The 14,956-nt window shown below is 35.0% G+C and overlaps 1 protein-coding gene across 1 annotated transcript; it reads right to left on the bottom strand.

Annotated features, from left to right (window-relative positions):
• Nucleotides 1-13,942: 13,942 nt before the first annotated feature.
• LOC129235196 (uncharacterized) lies at nt 13,943-14,686 on the bottom strand. Its single transcript, XM_054868897.1, has one exon. It carries the CDS (start codon nt 14,684-14,686, stop codon nt 13,943-13,945), a length of 744 nt encoding a protein of 247 aa, XP_054724872.1.
• Between the last annotated feature and the right edge of the window lie 270 nt (nt 14,687-14,956).

The following is a 14,956-nucleotide window of genomic DNA, read 5'->3' as shown; positions in this document are numbered from 1 at the left end:
AAAATAATACTACCGAAGTATTTTTCAATTTCTGCGTCATCTGCTCCAGTTTAACGGTTGTTTAGCATTGCTGGAAATTCTTTTAACTTCTCAAAGAATGAGAAAGAAAACAGATATATTTCAAGTATTTATTACACTTAAGTGCCTTTAATTTCTTTTTTTTTTCTTTTTTTTTTCAATTTTTAACTGTTTAGCTTCGTATCTTTTCTTTACACTTTCTGCATACTTAATTACATTGCAGTTTTTCTGCATTACGAACCATTTTTTAAATAGGAGCGTATTAAATTAACTGATGTTATACTAAATAGTTGAGAAATACAATGCTGAAATATGCCACACAATTTTCAGAAATTATAAGCTCTAAAATATTAAGCAGTAGGTTATCGCCTTTCAGCCAGGGCTAGGAATGCTGCAATGGCAAAATCTTAATGAACAGCTGAATCAAAAACAATATGCACTGTGTATACATTTGATAAAGAGTGTGCTACATAAATTATATACTCTACCTGGATACAATGTACAGTCCTTGTAGTGTTGTGTAATGTACGCAGTTTAAATTATCTAGATGTTTTTTATCTTTCATATGTTGCTTATTTCCTGCAACAGCGCAATAATTCAAAATAAATAAATAATCTTCAGGTTAATACTACACAGTAATTGAAACTATCTCTTTAATATTAAATCAAAAGTATAACTTTCAACTATCACGTTGTTGATGCTAATGAGTGATATATAAACATTATATTCAATCAATGTAATGTTAAAAAATTGTAATCAAAATCATAATCGGCATATAATAGTCGTAATCGATCACATTTTCCACTTAATCGAATCGTTGCTGTATTCGTAATTACGTTTTGACATAGGATTATAATCGTAATCGTAATTGTAATCCCCTTTTTTCGTGCTCGTAATCATAATCGCAATCGTAATTGACTCCAAGCTTGGTGCCCACAATACGTTACGGTTGCTAATCCACTAATTTGTTTACCACCTCGGGGGGAACTACACGACAATGCCCTTGTAAAAATTTTTTTAAAAAATCCAGAAGTAGGTAGATACTACTTGCTTTTTATACTATCTAACGTTTATATTTATATATCTGAATAAAATATTGTTTTTTTTCACAACTGATTTTATTCAAGAAAACCTTAAATTGACTGAAAAAGTATAAAAAAATTTATAAATTGGAAAAAAGTAAGTACACTTTTTTCTTTTTAATTTTCTCATTATACGGGATTGGAATAGACCGATGTATGCATTGTAACTTTAGACCGGAGCGTTGCATATCAGGGAAAATATGAGGTGATCTACAGTTGTCACCACCATGTGGAAACATTATACCACTGTACAAAAAATTTCCTCTCCCTTCGTGTGTAATTTGGAGTTTTTTTTTTTTTTAACGTTACTCTACAGCTGAGATGCATGGTTGTGTATGGTTAAATTCTCAACCTTTTTTGGCAAAGAATATTGAAAATATGAAGAAAAATACACGTAGAGTGGTCTAAAGTTGTACGGTTTTACGGTAATTTATCTCACACCAATGCAAATAAAAGCATTGTAAAATATTTACCAGACAAAATAAATAGCAAAAATGTTATTTAGTAAGAATATCAAATTAGTCTAGTAAACAAAATAATACGGTTCTAAAAATATCCATTAAAATTGTAATTTTAGGTAAAATTATGTATTGCCACATTAAGTAAAACAAACACATGTCTAATCATTTTATTAAACATAAAACAATATCTCGCAATACCAGAGTTCAATTTGTTCACCGTATGTTGCTCAAACCATATCTAAGCGGTACTCAAGTGCATCTCTTGTCTGCAAACGGTACACACATAATGCTTTGGAAAGGAAAGGTATTGCTTTCTGTTTGATGAACTGATAAAACACCTAACATGACTTTTTTTTCTTACTGTGACAAGAAAGCGATTATCAGTAATTACGCGGTTTTTTGAACAATCACGATTGCTTATTGTTCTCACTTGACCGTCTTTGATGTTCTGGTTCCTTTTTCAGCTTGGACCAGGCCTGCAGCACCACCGTCCACCGGCGGCGGCGCGGCTGGTCCTGAGCACTGTCCCCCGGAATCCACTTTTGCTGGGCGGTGACGTCCATGTCCTACACACACATACCTGCACACAGACACAAACACATGCCTACATACACACACACACGAACGCCTGCGCACAGACAAACACATGCCTACATACACACACACACAAACGCCTGCACATAGACACAAACACATGCCTACATACACACACACGAACGCCTGCACACAGACACAAACACATGCCTACATACACACACACACGAACGCCTGCACACACACACGAACGCCTATACACACACACACACACACACGAACGCCTACACACACACACACACACACGAACGCCTACATACACACAAGAACGCCTACACACACACACACACGAACACCTACACGCACACGCACTTACACAACACTCACTCACACACATGCATACATACACTTACGCACCCACACACATGCGCCTACACAAACACACACGCTCGTGATTGCGAGAAACATAATTTGAATTCAAGATGCCAAAAATTCAAATTAATTTTTTTTCTTTATTTTATTTTTCTTTTTTTCCTTTTTCATTTTTTTACGATGTCATGAAAAAATTCTCGAACCTGTGAATTATTAGTTAACTGCATATTTATACAACAGTTTGTTGCTTTTCTATGATTTTTTAAAAATATGTCAGGATTTTTTAGCCACCCTGTATAACAGTTCAGTTATTAGAGTTACTTACACTATTTATGTCTCAAATAATATTGCCTTAGGTTTCTTTTCCATCAATTCATCCAATATCCGAGAAATTCATCACGTCGTACCTGAACTGAAAACAGTACCCCGCCATCTGGAAAAAATCTCTACTTAAATCCATGACCCAACACCTGCGTCACTCAAGATTATGAGATCAGGTTCAATCCACATCGACTGGATTTAGATCGAATCTTCCAAATTCATTCGAAGGCGGAATGAATTCTCATTGGCAATCCCTTTTCGAAAGGCAATCTAAACCTCTCGAAGCTCTGAAGTGTAGAAAATTTCCCGCACCGTCTTCGTGTTTTGTAAGGGTTCGTTGATAAGAAGTGCTGAATGGGTCTCGATCTTCGTAAGACTCTTTTGTAGAGTATACAATATTTCTGTGGACAGTGAATGCAATTCAGTTTCAATAATACTCGTAGTTTTAAAGTGAGTTTTCTTTCGTTTCAACATATTAAGCAACTTATACTTTATATATCGCTAACCTTTTTAGCTTAATATCCGTACTTCAGAGGAAACAATTGGTTTTCTGATTTCGTGATAATCTACTAAATGCAAGAAATGTCCCTTTTTGGCAGAGTTTGGAATATTTTTTTTTTTATTTTAAAGTCGTTTTATATCATATATCATGCATTTATTCTTGGTCATATACATATACGAGCCTACATTCCCGTATACCAATATCGACTTCCAAGTCTCTAAACAATGTTCTCAAAATTAGTTACAATTAAAGATTATTTCAAACATAAATCATTAACATTTTAAGCTGATTTCTAGAAATAAAATATGCCTTGCTCATGTAAAGAAATAGATTTGTAAAAAAAAAATAAAAAAAAGAAACGAACCAATAGAGTTGTAGCACCTTTTAAACAAAGCAGCTAATATTTTCTTCATTAAAAAATCTGTAATTGCTTTCAAAAAGAATTTTAAATAATAAGCTCATTAAAATAAATACACAATATATAATTATTAAAAAAAAATCGTTCGTTTTTCCTCTGCTGCCAAAAAATAATTCAAAGTAGAATTAATGTACTTTACAAAATAAAAGGAAAATAATAAAATGTCAACTTACAGAAAAAAAATCATTATATATATATATATATATATATATATATATATATATATATATATATATATATATATATATATATATATATATATATATATATATATATATATATATATATATATATATATATATATATATATATATATATATATATATATATATATATATATATAAAAACATCTGCTCTTATCTTAATGTTAAAACATAAAGGACCATGGCTGCGGAGTTTGAGTCGTCTCATTTTTGGGTTAAAGATTCAAGAGTCGGGAGTCGAAGATTTTAAATTCAAGAACTCAGAGTCGGAATCGGTCGCTTTCTCTCTAAGTCCGCAACTCTGCCAATGTTTCAGGATTCAGAGTTTTACGTATTTTGGAATGAAGGAGTCTAAGTCGAAGACTTAAAGTATCTAAGAGTCGGAGTCAGTCATTTTCCCTCCGAGTCTAAATTTTTGACAAAGCTACGGTGTTAGAATAGGATTCGTAGAGTCGGCGTTCGACTAATTTTCGGATACAGGAATTGGATTCGGAGACGACTGTCCTAAAGTTAAAAGAGTCGGATTCGGGAGTTGGTCATCAAGAGCTATTTTCAACGAAATTTGTTTGAAGCAAATTCACCTCTAAGTTTAGAATTTATATTTGCCTTGAATTTCCCCAGTAGGCGCCCCTGCAGTTTTTTGAACTGTTCAAAATTGAACGAAAAATTGTTCCAATCAAAAAGGGAACTATGGGAATGAGGTGCCCTCGCCAAAATCTTTCGAACAAAAAAAAAATTGGTTCGAATCGGACTACTGACTCAAAAGTTTTTAGCAGGGGACAAACAGACACAACAAGCAGACTGACAGACACATTTTCCCCATCTATATACCCTACTTTCCAATTTTTAATTTTTTGATATTTATTTGTTTTTTGACTTTTTTTTCCTTTTTTCTTTTTCTTTTTTTTTTTTGGCTTTTAGCGATATTTTTAAGATGCATAAGCCTTATTTATGCTTTTTTTTCTTCTTATTCTGATTTTTACTGGGAAAATAGGCTAATAAAGAATAAAAAGCGATTAATATAAAATGCCGAACATTCACGAATTTTTTCGTATTAGCCATTAATACATAAAATTAAAAAAAAAGAAAAAAAAACCTTTAGGACACTCATATTTATGTTTAAAAAAATCTATTTATTATTACTAATACACACGTTGTATCCTGATTTCCAAAGCAGTCAGAAGTCTTTAAGTGAGTCCTGAAAATTAAAGGTTTTATAAAAGAAAGGTAATAAAACGTACAATGAAGAAATATGTGGTGCTCCAAAATGAAAGATAGATTCCTATCCGAGCAAACTGACTTGTTCTCAGATACACATATCCACGGGCTTTAAAATCTATGCTAAAGATTGAGCGAATGTTCCACCGTACATAGTAGGTTTTTACAACCACAGATAATGTTGAAGAATATCTTTTAAATTTCAAGAGTATTCAAACACGAAGGTCCAGAATGTTTTGTTCGCATATTTAAATAAAGCATATTTAAATGTGTATATTTTGCGCGATTTTTTTATGTAATTAAATAGCAACTCAAACTTAACTAATAAAATGTTCGTTTTCTACCTGGATTTGTAATAACAGAGGTTATTCTTTTTCTTTTGCATATTTTTCTATACATTTTTTAAATTATTTAACAATGTACATAGTCCATCAGTTTTGAGTTTTGAACACTGATTAGGTTATATACAAAAATAAGACTTAGTTTTCCTTAAATAATTATAATTCCGTGGGAAGGCAAAGCGCAGTATCCGCAGAAATGAGTTTTCGCGATTGGGAACATGATAATTGGACTTTTTTTCCTGCATTATTTTTAGCTGAAACCAAAAAAGCAAGCTTGCAAAATAAAGGAAAAGTACAACTGGACGACAAAATGCCAATAAATAAATAAATAAATAAAATGAAATAAAATAAAAAAAACGAAAAATGAAAATTTTCAGTTACTGCGCTTTACCTTACCACGGTACTACAGGGCTTCAAGTCTTCAACTTATAGTGGTATTTTTTGCTATTGTGTATTTTCTTAATTCTCTGCACAATAAAGGGAATAAAAATGGGAAGTTAGTTTTAACTAACCTTGTAACGCAGCATGACTGCAAACTTTCTTTATATGTGTACAGAAAACCATTTGCTGCGCTGCCAACGAAGGGCAGATGAATTGATGAACAAAAGAGGGAGAAAAAAATGTATTATTATATATTTTTAAAAAATGAAAAAAGAACACGATTGTAATAATTAACTATTAAGATAAAACTGCGCATTTTAACATAGGTCAAAATTAAAGGACAAAACATGCATGAAAACTTCCTCAAACATTCAACAGAAAATTAAAACTAAAAAAATGCGTTAAAGAAATATTTGGCATCTCCTCCTTGTCTTCTGTAGCTGCTACGTGGAGACAGGGGCGGCAAATAGGGGGGTCAAGAGGGGGCGCTCGCACCTCCAAATTTTTTGAAAGGAGTGATAAAAAATGAGCAACTTCAATTTATGTAAATTGCAAAACAATGTTCATGAAAATAGAATCTTGCTGGTTCTCCGTAATTATTGATAAAAATTGATCCATTTCCAAACATAAGCAAGTGTTTTCCGTTTTTTGAATGATTTATTAGAAATTCATCAATCCTTTATCGACCTTTTCAGAACGGAAAAAAACTGATGAAGAATCATGGTTGTTTTTAACTAAAGACGTAGGTTCCTCATATAGGCTAAATATTTCATTCTTGTGTGCGCTGTGCAATTATGATTATGAGGCCCGTGTAGTGGTGTGGCCGAGGCATTTTCACAAGAAAATGCCTTGGTATTTTATATTCATTGTTACGCTCATATTTTAAGTGTGTCTATTTAATGAGTGTTCACCACCATTTTCTTTTTCCAGAAACACATTTCAGCTACTCAATGCATAGCATGATTTCATATTATACTTCTTAAAAATACATACTATTTTTGAAAAAAATATCTCACATCAACAAATATCTTTCCTGGGGGCTCTTTAACTATGCAATCTCGAAGTGACACAAGAGGGTCTTCAAGAGACAACAAAGATGGTCTTTTAAACCATAAAGACCCCCCCCCCTCGAAAATTTCAAAGCAGTGATTTTGGAAAACGACTCTTTCAATAATGAAAAAGCTACTGTCCTTTAACCCTTTCCGGTGCGGTAATCACAAAAAGGACACCAATTTTAAAAATTTCTTTAAAAAAAAGTTTTTTCTTTAAAACTCCAAAAATCGCTGCATTAGTTGCTTTTATTTCTCTTTAATGCACACAGATGGCAGCACTATTAAATATGGCTCTTTCTGTTGGCTTAATTTCTTGTTTAAAATACTTCAATTTCCAAGCTCAAATACAATATTTTTTTCAAGATTTTAAAATTTACACCATAACCTAAAGTAGTCAACCATTTTCCCTCAGGAATCCTGAGCTAATCAATCATAATTTTGCAAAAGATTCGAGTTCATTTTTGAATGCATAAACAAAGTTTCATTCCAGGTGTCCCCAAATGTGGACACCGCCCTTCTAGAGCATTGATCTTACTGTTGCGGGTGAAAGATGTAATTTGATACATTTTACAGAAGGGGGACCCAAAAGAATAGTTTTCAACGGGCTTTTGTTTATTTATTTTGGGTTCTTGACCCAGAACAGATGAATTTTAAGGCCCATGACTGCACACATTTGAGATCTGCTTTTCCTACCTGACAGTTGTATACTTTTTTTATTCTCAGCTTTGATATTATTTTTTCTGTAAATGGTATTATACAGTCGTATTTTTTCATTTAATATTTTATAGCACAAAAAGAATGCACATAATGCAAGAACAATGTGCCAAAAATATTTTTAACCTTTTAAGTTGCTTATTTAGATAATTTTTGATAATTTTTATGAACTTTCTTGAATTTTACTTCATCTTTATTTTCGAATTTTTATAGTACAAATATTGGATTTTGTGTTCTAAATATTCTTAACGGCATAAATTATTGAAATAATTGGTAAAAATGCTTAAGAACTTAAAATATTTGAAAATTTTCCAATTGTCATACGAGGTAAGCATAACCACTTCAGAAAACAATTTCTGCTCTAGGAGGGCGGTGGTCACAAACGGGAACACAACCCCCAGTTGGAGGGGGTGAATTTAAAAAAATTTGACTGTAAAATCTATGTCCAGGTAACCAATTTATCCCATCCATTGTGTTTTTTAATTATATTTCTAAAATTTTAATGACCCGCGCCTGTAAGGGTTAACACGTCTTCGTTTGAATGCTCATTCGCTTTGTTTGCATTGTGGGGAGTTTTTGAACAATGCCTCCAATCAAAACATCTTCAATCAGCTAAACTTAATTTTTGGAATGTTCAAGCTTCAGTTCAAGTTACAATTGAGACTATTAATAAATTTCACGCAGATGTATGTTTCAACCAAGAGCGTGGCTCATTTCAAAAAAATTCTTACTCCAAGATAATTTTTAAAAAACGCAAAGAATATTCAAATGACTTTAAAAGAGGTGACCGAAAAGCATATTGATTTAACATATTGTATAAAATAATAGAATCTGTTTCTAATAAAATTAGCACAAGACTTGATGATAAATATTTTCCTGTATTGTTAGCTCTCTATTATCTGGATTGGATATTTAAAACAAAAAAAATAAAATGTTTCAATTATGAGTAAAATTTATAGCATGAGGCAAGAAGAATTGTTTAGAGGCTAAACTAGACTAGACTGTTCAATGATGAAAAATGAAGACCATAACAATTTTTAAAGTTACCAGGGTGATTTTGACGGGCAAGATGTGAAACGTGTGTTTTCATACGTAACTTTGTTACTTCAATTATTTTTCAACTATTCCAATCAGTTCAGCTAGTAGAAAAAAAATCGTTTTCGTGTCTGAGGAAAATAGAGAATTATTTTCGAGGTACAATAGGGACAAAAAAAGAAAAAAAAAAAAAAACTGACTGAAAAAAGAGCATGACACTGGGCATTGCTGTATTAGTAACCAGATTTCCTGTTCTTCCATATTTTAAAGATCAAGCATCAAAACTTTATTACAAGATGAAAACTGTAGTATCAAGATACTTTGTATGATTACATATTATAAAATAAACTATAAATTTTGTCACAAAAATTTAAATTGCTTTTGAACACTAATTTTTTTCATTCTAAACCCATATCATGATTACTTGCTGTTAGCCAATATGTGTTTTGTTCCATACCGAGGTAATTCATATTTAAGAAACTCGACCCCCCAAATGAAATGCTGAAATGCCGCCCCTGCGTAGAGATATTAAACCGAAATTTACGACAAAATTGGCTATACATAGCCGAATTTAGCACCAACACGGTGATACAAGTTGATTTCAGTGATATAGTTTTCAATCCGGACCTCCGGACCTACCGAAAGAAAAGGTATTAGCAAGCAAAGCTTGCAAGGGGCGAGCACTCTAGGAAAAAATATTTAATGTTTACATATGGAACCGTATTGTAATGGCGGTTTGATGTGCCGTAAAATCTTAGAGTGCAAATTTGAGGGAAACGTACCACAAAATGAACTCGTATATTATGTTTTTTGTTCGTTGCTTAGCATTTGTGTATTTAATTCTTTTAAAAAATTTAATATTATTATCAAAGAATAAAGTTATTTCGTGTAAACCTTGTGTAGTTACATGTTTTTTTTTTTTTTTTTTTTTTTTTTTTTTATGGACTCTAATTAATCTTAATGTTTTTTTCTTAATGTCAGAATCAAAAAAGAGGCAATTCTAAGTTTTAAGAAAATCTTCAAGGTGCTTTAGGCAATAAACCAAGGGACACATAACCAATGTTTCGTACTTTCAAACCTATTCATCTAGTCTGGAGGGTCCTACTAACACACGCACATATAAACAGACACGCCATCTGTTTTAATTATAAAGTGTAGAGGCAAACTTATAATATTTTTTAGTACATCAAAATAACCCCTCCCCCCCACAACTACCTTTAATCGAAAAAAAAAAGTTTTTCAAACTGAGGCCTGATTTTAAGCAAAATTAGAACAGTTTATGTTTTAGAATAAAAAAACTGTATATCTTGACGTCAAACCATTTAAAAAGAAAATGCAGCTGAACGGCTATCTAGGGCGAGTGGAACATTATCAAGATTGCATCAATGCGAACCACTTCCGTATGTGATAAATGAATTGTATCATTCAGTTTGCTAGTAGGATATATCCTTCAGAACTTATAAATCATCATTAAGTATCAGGAAAGTTTGAAAAGTTCGTTTCCGCAACTGCTTACTTGAGAAATTGACGTATAAATATTTCTGAGTATATTACTTATTTTTGTTATAACCTAACTTTGATAATGGTTATTTTTTGGAACTCATCTCGGGAATCGAGTATTTTTTATAATTGAGTGATTGACAATCGAGATCTTTTTAAACCGAGAACTCTAGCGATCGGTAATCAAAATCTTTTGAAATCGAAAACTCGAGTGATTGCTATCGAGATTTCTCGAAATCGAGAGCTCAAGTGATTGGCAATCGAGGTTTTTCGAAACCTAGAGTTTGTTGTGACTCTTGGTTAAAGTTATTACAGGTTACTTAACATAAACAAACTATTTATTTTTACAACATTCAGATTTAAAAATTAGGATACACATAACAGAAAAAGCACAGAGGTTGGCGTGTAACCTTCTGGTCTGGAGTCAGAGATGGAACTGGATGTTAGGGGATCCTTATCCTTGGAAAGGACAAACTTTGGACACTTTCTATTGGCTGATGTCCACGTGAACAGTGCGTGGTGTACATGTGCAGTACACGTGACGTGTGGGTGTTATACCCCACATAGATATTTTGAGACTGACTGATCGTCACCACATACTCCCCTCCTAGCGACAGCGAATTTTTCAAGACTGAAACCGATCCGGGAACCGAACACGACGTCCTGAACGGGTTGTTTGATTTGAACAACGCTGACTTGTAGAAGATGAGGCGCGAGGTGGTGTTTCTGCAGTGGGAGTAGTGCTATGACAAGGATCAGTTACTTCTGATTGCACTAAATATGCGGGCTTTAGCCTGTCAATGGACACTGAAATTATTTTGCCATTGACATCAATGTGAAACACTTTATCATTTCGCTTGATAACACGGAAGGGGCCATCGTACGGTTGACGTAAGGGATGTTTCACACTGTCACAACGTAAAAACACATATTCTGTAGTTGAAATCGAAGAGGGCACAAATATAGGTTTAACACCATGCCGTGACATGGGCGGAGTGCGAATATGACTCATGTGGTCTTTTAACTTTCCGACAAATGTAGTCGGATCAGTAGGCACACAGTTTTCTTCAACAAATTCCCCTGGCAGCCGGAGGGGAGAACCGTACACAAGCTCGGCAGAAGAACAGCCTAGATCGAGTTTAGGAGCAGATCGGAGACCAAGCATGACTGTGGGGAGTACTTCTGTCCAGCGCTCAGTTGCATAGCATTTTATTGCTTGCTTTAGAGGACGGTGAATCTCTTCAATCAATACGTTCGCAATTGGATGATACGCTGTAGTGCGGATTTTTTTCACACCGAGAAACTTTGACAAGCAACGAAATAATTCTGACTCAAATTGCCTGCCTCGGTCGGTTGTTATGATGGAGGGGCATCCGAAACGTGAAATCCAGGTTGTGTAGAAATTTTCTGCAACTGTTGGAGCAGTCATATCCTTAGTGGGCACAGCTTCAGGCCATCGCGAGAACCGATCTATCATCGTTAGACAGTAGATGCAACCGTTAGAAGGTGACAGTGGTCCCACGATGTCAAGATGGACATGATGAAATCGATTGGATGGTTCGCTGAAATTTTGAAGTGGCGATTTGATATGTCGGTGCACTTTTGATTTCTGACATGGAACACAATATTTTGTCCATTTTACAGAATCCGTAGACACTGAAGGCCAGATAAAACGCTGTCGAACGAGCTTACTGGTGCGTCGAGAACCAGGATGTGCAAGGTTATGTATACTGTCGAACACAAGTTGACGAAATTGTTTTGGGATGTATGGACGAGCAATTCCAGTAGATAAATTGCAATACAATTCTGACTCAGAATTTGGGAGCATGATTTTCTTTAGTTTCAGAGAAGTATTTTTAGATAACAACAACTTTAACTCAGGGTCACAAGCTTGAGCTTGGGATATTTCATTGTAATCAATTTTACTAGGGAAGGATATAGCAGAAATGCGGCTCATTATATCAACTGCGATATTAGAATGCCCAGAAAAGTGGCGTACATCACAAGTAAATTGGGAAATAAATGATAATTGGCGAATTTGGCGAGGTGAACATTTTTCAGGTTTCTGGCGAAAAGCAAATTCTAGAGGTTTATGGTCAGTATACCAAATGAATTCTCTTGCTTCCAACATATGACGAAAATATCGGATAGAAGCATAAGCTGGAAGTAATTCGCGATCATAGGTACTATAATTCATTTCTGCTGGACTTAGACGTCGAGAAAAGAAACCAAATGGTTGCAACTCATTATCAATAAGTTGATGCAATGCACTACCAATTGAGAAATCGGAGGCGTCAGTGTGAAATACAAGTTTTGCAGACGGAGAAGGATGAGCTAAAAGAGTAGCATCAGCCAACAATGTTTTACATTTTTGAAAAGCGGCAGTAGCTGAAGTCGACCAATTAATTACAGTTTTATCTTTCTTTTTTACAGATCCTTTCAAGAAATCGTGCAATAAAATTTGCGCTTCCGCTGCATGCGGCAGAAATCTTCTGTAAAAATTCATAAGACCTAAAAATTTTCTTAAGTCATTTACAGTTTCAGGTTGTTTATAATCGAGAATAACTTGAACTTTACTAGATAAAGGTTTAATTCCTTCAGGAGTAACTAAATGACCTAAAAAATTTACCTCAGATTTACCTAACACACATTTTGATGCATTTAATTTTAATCCATATAAATTAAGCCTCTCAAAAATTTTGAGGAGATGCATTTTGTGTTCTTCAACAGAATTAGAAAAAAATTAGAATGTCATCTAAATAAACATAGCAAAAAGATAAACCACGTAACACATCGTGCATAAAGCGCATAAAAGTTTGGGAACCATTGACCAAACCGAAACTTAATTTAGTATATTCAAAAAGGCCCCATGGGGTGGTCACTGCAGTTTTTGGAATATCGGGTTCATGAATCGGAATTTGGTGGTATGCTCTGAAGATATCAATTTTAGAAAAAATGGACTTACCGTGAAGCGCGTGAGAAAAATCATGTAAATAGGGAATTCGATAAGAATCAAATTCTGTGACAGAATTTAATTTGCGATAATCACCCACTGGTCGTATCGATAAATCCGCTTTTGGCACACAATGAAGAGGCGAGCTCCAAGGGCTTTTAGAAGGGCGAATAATTCCTTGCTCTAACAGATATTCGAATTCACTTTTTACTTGATCGTAAAGCGATGGATGCAAACGACGAGGTTTCGAAAACACAGGCGGGCCTCGCGTTAAAATGTGATGCTCTGTTGAGTGCGGAATTGACTTCCGAATTAGCGTGGGGTTTGTTAACTCGGGAAATTCTTTGAGGATTTCTTGAAAAGCACAAGAATTTTTACACACTAAATGCACTGATTTTTGAAGAGTTGGTTGAACACTCCCAAAAGTACGTAAAGATGTTTCAGGATGGATCAACCGTTCTTTGCGTAGATCTATTATTAGATTGAAATGCTTCAGAAAATCAGATGGGGCAAGTGACGTCAGCAATGACAAATGTCCAAGGAAAATTTATTCTAAGTCCGAGGTCAAGTTGCCGGTGAACCACTCCATACGCAGGAATTTTGGAATTGTTCGCTGTGGACAAGGAAAATGCTAAGGTGGAGTTTCGCTTTTCCGGAGCTGAAGGAGGTAGGACTGAAATTTCTGATCCGCTGTCAATTAAAAATTTTTGACCAGTTTTTCGATCGAAAACAAATAATCTGCTGGACTTGAGAGATTTTCCGTCATCCCAGCTATGGCGGAGTGAGACCGTTTTTTTGATCGTTGAAATTGCAAGGTGTCGTACACTTTTTTGCATTTTATTGAAAACGGCGATGGTAATAGCACATTCCACTGGGACGCTGTTCATTTCTTGAATTGGAGCGCCGACGGTTGGTCGAACTTCTGCGGTACGGAGAACGGGAATTTCGGGTGGACAGCTCGTCGACTTTCCGCGTGAGCTCCGAAATTTGACGCTCCAACTTCTCCATGGGGGATTCAGGAGCAGGCGGCGGAACACTGCTTGTTGTCGCGAAAACAGAGTGCGGCATGGAAACTTCCGCGATTTTATCCGCTATCTTCGACGAATTATCCAAGGACTCGGAACTGGCGGATAAAATTGTCGAAATGTGCGGCGGCATTCTTTGCATCCACAAGTTCTTGAGAAAATTGTCATCTAAGCGGTTTGCAGAGAGTTCCTTCATTTTTCGAAGGAGTTGACTTGGACGGTCATCTCCCAGCTGGAGGTCGGAAAGCAACTTTTTGATGATTAGAGTTTCCGATTCAGCAAACTCCGATATGAGTCGCTGTGCAAGAGCCTGGTATTTATTTTGCGCTGGAGGATTCAGTACAATGTCCGATACGTGTGACAGAGTCTCTGAGTCGATATTGGCAACTAACGCTGCATATTTCGTTTCATCGGCTGTAATTCCGCTGTAAAGGAATGCGTTGTCGCACTGCAAAATCCATAGGCGAACATTTGCTCTCCAGAAAGGGGGAAGCTTCAGCGCTATGCGAGAAACTTGACCCGTAGTTGCTGCGAGGGGTGCGTTATCTGTTGACATCTCGCTCGGAAGAAGGGGAGAGGGATGCGCAAAATCCGCTGGCTAGCGTCTCCGTAAGATGAAGTTGTAGAAATGATGAAGATTTTTACTGCTGCATTCGTTAAATTGCCGGGTCACTAGTGTTGTGACTCTTGGTTAAAGTTATTACAGGTTACTTAACATAAACAAACTATTTATTTTTACAACATTCAGATTTAAAAATTAAGATACACATAACAGAAAAAGCACAGAGGTTGGCGTGCAACCTTCTGGTCTGGAGTCAGAGATGGA

This window comes from Uloborus diversus, chromosome 2 (assembly GCF_026930045.1).
Source record: "Uloborus diversus isolate 005 chromosome 2, Udiv.v.3.1, whole genome shotgun sequence".
Lineage (NCBI taxonomy): Eukaryota > Metazoa > Arthropoda > Arachnida > Araneae > Uloboridae > Uloborus > Uloborus diversus.
Note: the sequence above shows the minus strand (reverse complement) of the source record. Positions and strands in the feature narration are given on the sequence as shown.

Bases quoted from the DNA above. Each gene is read 5' to 3' on its own strand.
- LOC129235196 (XM_054868897.1), bottom strand. From the start codon at position 14,686: ATGTCAACAGATAACGCACCCCTCGCAGCAACTACGGGTCAAGTTTCT.